At 36.7% G+C, this 4608-nt stretch overlaps 1 protein-coding gene across 1 annotated transcript; it reads right to left on the minus strand.

The window, feature by feature from the left end:
- Positions 1-3518: 3518 nt before the first annotated feature.
- LOC147518253 (uncharacterized) lies at positions 3519-4400 on the minus strand. Its single transcript, XM_086593868.1, has one exon. The coding sequence runs from the start codon at positions 4398-4400 to the stop codon at positions 3519-3521; it is 882 nt and encodes a 293-aa protein (XP_086449994.1).
- Between the last annotated feature and the right edge of the window lie 208 nt (positions 4401-4608).

Below are 4608 nucleotides of genomic sequence, written 5' to 3' on the forward strand. Positions count from 1 at the left end.
GAATAAGTTGCCGACATTTTAATCGAATATATCGGAAGGAGAAACTGGACTTGGAAATCTGGAATCAAAACCTATGGAACCTATGTCCATATGTCCAAACTCCAAAGCCAATAAAGATGTAGGCTCGATAAGCGACTCAAATACTCAACTCGGACTGGACGACTTTTTTTTTTTTTTCCCCCATAATACCTTATATATTAATAATCAACCTCTAAACCACAACAGGGATAATATTGTCTGTCAGGATACACTGTGGTAGCTGACTCCAGTGGCGGAGCGAGGGGGACCAGTGTACGCCCTGGCTCACCCTCAATTTTCGACCAAAAAAAAATAAATAGTTTTACTGTTTGTAGAAACTGAAAAACACAGCTAACTAAATGACTACAGTCCTTAACGACTCAACAGTGTCTTTTAGAATTTAGACTATGGCACTTTAGACTATTACCGACTTACTGTGACTCAACAGTATTTAAACTTGAATTAGAATTTAGACCATGACTCAACAGTATTGAACTTGAACTAAAAACCGACAATAAACAAAATAAAAGCACAGCACACACACCGAAACCAAACAAAAAAAAAACCCAATACCTTACTCAAGTTTGACTCTTTGCCTAATCAAAAAGTTATACAAAATTACAAAACCCACGCCCCCACTTACCCACTTTTCCACAATTTCACTTTTCTCTCTGTTATTTTAATTAGCTATCCATAATTTGATTAATTTCTAAAGTTTGCTAGGTAAGCCTAATATTATTAAATTTTTTGTCTTATTTTTTATCTTTTCATGTTAAGTTAATTCCTAAACCATGTTTTTTAGTTTTTTTTGTATTCTTTTTGTGAATTCATTAAACCACATATTTTTATTTAATTTTATTTTGTAAATATCATAATAATATTGGTGGTTTATTTTAATTAGTGCAATTTCAATTCAGTTGATTAATGGTTTATTTTAATTATTTAAACAGATATGTTAAAATGTTTGATCAAAGGAAAGTCGTTGCCCGCTCAACCTACCCAACCACCTAATAACACAAATAATGTTGACAGTGTTGAAGTAGGATCCTCCTCAAAGCGAAGTCACCAAGAAATTGTGGATGGCGGGTTCAACGTGAAAATCGTGAAGAACTTGACTTGTCTAGTCTTCAGGGAGACCCTGCACTGAGAAAAAAAAATTCATATTATCATCCTAATGATCAAGACTCGGTGAGAATAACATATTTGTTTAGGGGTCCTTGCCAGCCTAATCATGTTTTTCCTCCAAGAACAAGAGGTAAGAGAATCCGACGCTTTCAGAAATAATGGTATAAGGAGTTTAGTTGGTTGGAATATAGTATTCACGAGGATGCCGCGTTTTGTCTATATTGTTATCTCTTTAAACCTAATAAGGGGGCACAAGTAGGTGGAGATGTTTTTTCTCACAGGGGGTTTACTAATTGGGAAAGAAAAACCAAATTAAAATGGTACGTTGGAGGACCAAATAGTGCTCATAATATTGCTTACAGAGCAGCACAGGCTTTGTTAAATCAATAGCAGCATATCGAGATATTTCTTCACAGACAATCTGACCAAGTTCGAAGGGATTATCGAATACACCTAACTGCAATAACTGATTGCATTAGGTTTCTTTTGAAACAAGATTTAGCTTTTCGTGGTCAAGATGAATCAAATGAGTCGATCAATAAAGGTAATTTTCTTAAACTTATACGATTTCTGAAATATCATAATGAAGTCATTAAGAAAGTTCTTGATAATGCTTATAAAAATTGAAATTTGACCTCGCCTGATATCCAAAGAGATATTGTGAATTCGGCTGCTGTGGAAACTACAAATGCTATTCTAAAAGATTATGTGAATTCATTGTTTGCTATTTTAGTTGATGAAACACATGATATATCAATTAAGGAGCAAATGGCAGTTGTTTTGCGTTATGTCGACAAGAAAGGTTGCGAGATTGAGAGATTTTTGGAGTTGTGCATGTTAAGAAAACTAGTGCAAAGAACACTTAAAAAGGCAATCGATGAGTTGTTCTCCAAGCATGGGTTGAGCATATCTAGGTGCGTGGATAAGGGTATGATGGGGCCAGCAATATGCATGGTGATTTGAATGGCCTAAAAACACTTGTAATGAAGGAGAATGAGTCTGCATTTTATATTCATTGTTTTGCCCATCAGCTTCAGTTAGCCCTTGTAGCAGTTGCAAAGAACCATGAGTCAATCGCTAACCTTTTTAGTATTATCTCTGATGTGGTAAATACTGTTGGAGCATCATGTAAGCGACGAGATATGTTGTGAGATGCAATGAAGGCTAAAGTTGTTGCAGTGTTACAAAGCAGATAAATTTCAAGTGGCAAAAGGTTGAATCAAGAGACTAGTCTTAAACGATCTGGTGATACTCGATGGGGCTCACACTATTATACACTTCTTGGCATGATAACCACTTATGGTTCAGTAGTTGATGTGCTTGATAATGTAGCGGAAAATGGTTCAAGCTCGGAACAAAGAGGTGAGGCTTACAGATTATTGGATTCAGTGTAGTCTTTTGAAATTATCTTCAATTTACATTTGATGAAAGCGATACTAGGAATTAGCAATGATTTGTCAAAGGCTTTGCAACGTGAGGACCAAGACATTGTCAATGCCATGGCTTTTGTTAAAATAAAAATGTGCGCTTCTGAAAGATGAGAGATGATGGGTGGGATAGTCTCCCCGACCAAGTTTTCACTATGTGCCAAACATGATGTGGTTGTTCCAAATATGGAAGAGAAGTATATGGCTCGAGGGAGGTCTCGACGAAGAGCATAAGGAAACACCAATTTACATTACTATCGTGTTGGATTATTCTATCACTGTATTGATTTGCAAATTCAAGAGTTAAACAACCAGTTTAATTAAGCAAACACATAATTACTTTTTTGTATGACATGTCTTGATCCTAGTGAATCGTTTGTTGCTTTCGATAAGCAAAAGTTGATCCGTTTTGCTCGACTTTATCCCGATGATTTTTCAGAGATAGATCAGATGGAATTAGCGGATCAGCTTGAGAATTATATCATTGATGTACGTTCCAATACTAAGTTTGGTGAAATAAATGGAATTAGCGGCCTAACAAAAATAATGGTTGAGATGAAGAAAGACATTGTGTACCCACTTATTTATTTATTGATTAAGTTGGCGTTGATTTTACCTGTTGCTACTGCCACTGTGAAGAGAGCATTTTCTGCTATGAATATCATAAAGAATCGTCTGCACAATCGGATGGCGGATGAATGGTTGAATGATTGTTTAATAACACACATTGAAAAAATAGTTTTTGATAGCATTGATACCGAGTTGATCTTACAACGCTTCCAGAATATGAAAAAGAACGACGAAAAAGAAGGCCGCCGATGACAACTATGAACAAGTACTTGTTTAGATTTGATTTTTTTTTTCTAATACATTAATATATATAATATATATATTTATTATTATTATTATTTTGTATGCTTAGTTTTTGTCTGGCTGGCTCACCCTCACTTACTTTCCTGGCTCCGCCACTAGCTGACCCATTTGCTGCTGATGGTAAGCCCATTTCACCAGCAAATGTGTCTCTCTATTATATCTCCTGCTAATCCACTTAAATTTACAAAATAAAAAAGAATATCTTAAATTAACTACATAGTCTCTCAAACTCGCATACATCCAGGAGCAAGTATGGATATTAAGTGCCTCAATAACCTCTAAGCAATCCCCTTCTACCCAAACATCATTCCACCCAGAAGCGAGAGCAAGCCCTATTGCCACTTCAACCGCCACCATCTCAGCTTTCTCTGCTGACCTGGCTTGAAACCTTCTGACTCCTGCCCCTACTACTCTACCTTCAAAGTCCCAAGCAATTATTCCAGCTGCTGCCCCTCCTGTAGTAATCTGAAAGGAGACATCAAACCAAATGTTAATACAATCATTAGGAATAACAGGAAACATAGATTCAAATTCAGATTGATCAAACGGAAACTCAGGAGGGATAGAAGTTTTATTCTGTAGGTTGCTTGCTGCAAGTCCAGTATAGCACTTGTAAGCCTCCACCTCACTTCTTCTGATAGTTCTTTCTCTGTTTGGAGGTCTTTGTTCGAAATTTGCTTCATTTATTGTTTTCCAAATGTTGTATAGCAGATAGCAAGCTTGAACCCCATATTGGGATATGTGTTGGCTCTTGATATTGCTCCAACTTAGGAATTTAGTAACCCATTCTTTGGCATTATTCCTGCCCTGACTCTCCATTTTCAGACCCAAGGAGAACCACAAAGCTCTAGACCATTCACAGCCAAAGAATATATAGCTATCAGTCTCTAAAGTCTTGAAGCATAAGGGGCAAGAGAAATCCCCCGACATCTTCCTAGAAGCCAACCTATCCCCCATTGGTAAAACATACATGTACACTTTCCAAATGAACATATGGATATTGGCTGGCAATCTGGCTTTTCAGAGGAACTTAGCAGTATGTGAGTTAAAGTTGGAACTCTACCCTACAACTGTATCCTTAATTAGATACTTGTAGGCAGATTTCACTGTGAATCTCCTAGACTTATCCTCACTCCAAACCATCCTGTTCTTTCCAAGGCCCAAT

Source organism: Coptis chinensis, chromosome 2 (assembly GCF_015680905.1).
Source record: "Coptis chinensis isolate HL-2020 chromosome 2, ASM1568090v1, whole genome shotgun sequence".
NCBI lineage: Eukaryota > Viridiplantae > Streptophyta > Magnoliopsida > Ranunculales > Ranunculaceae > Coptis > Coptis chinensis.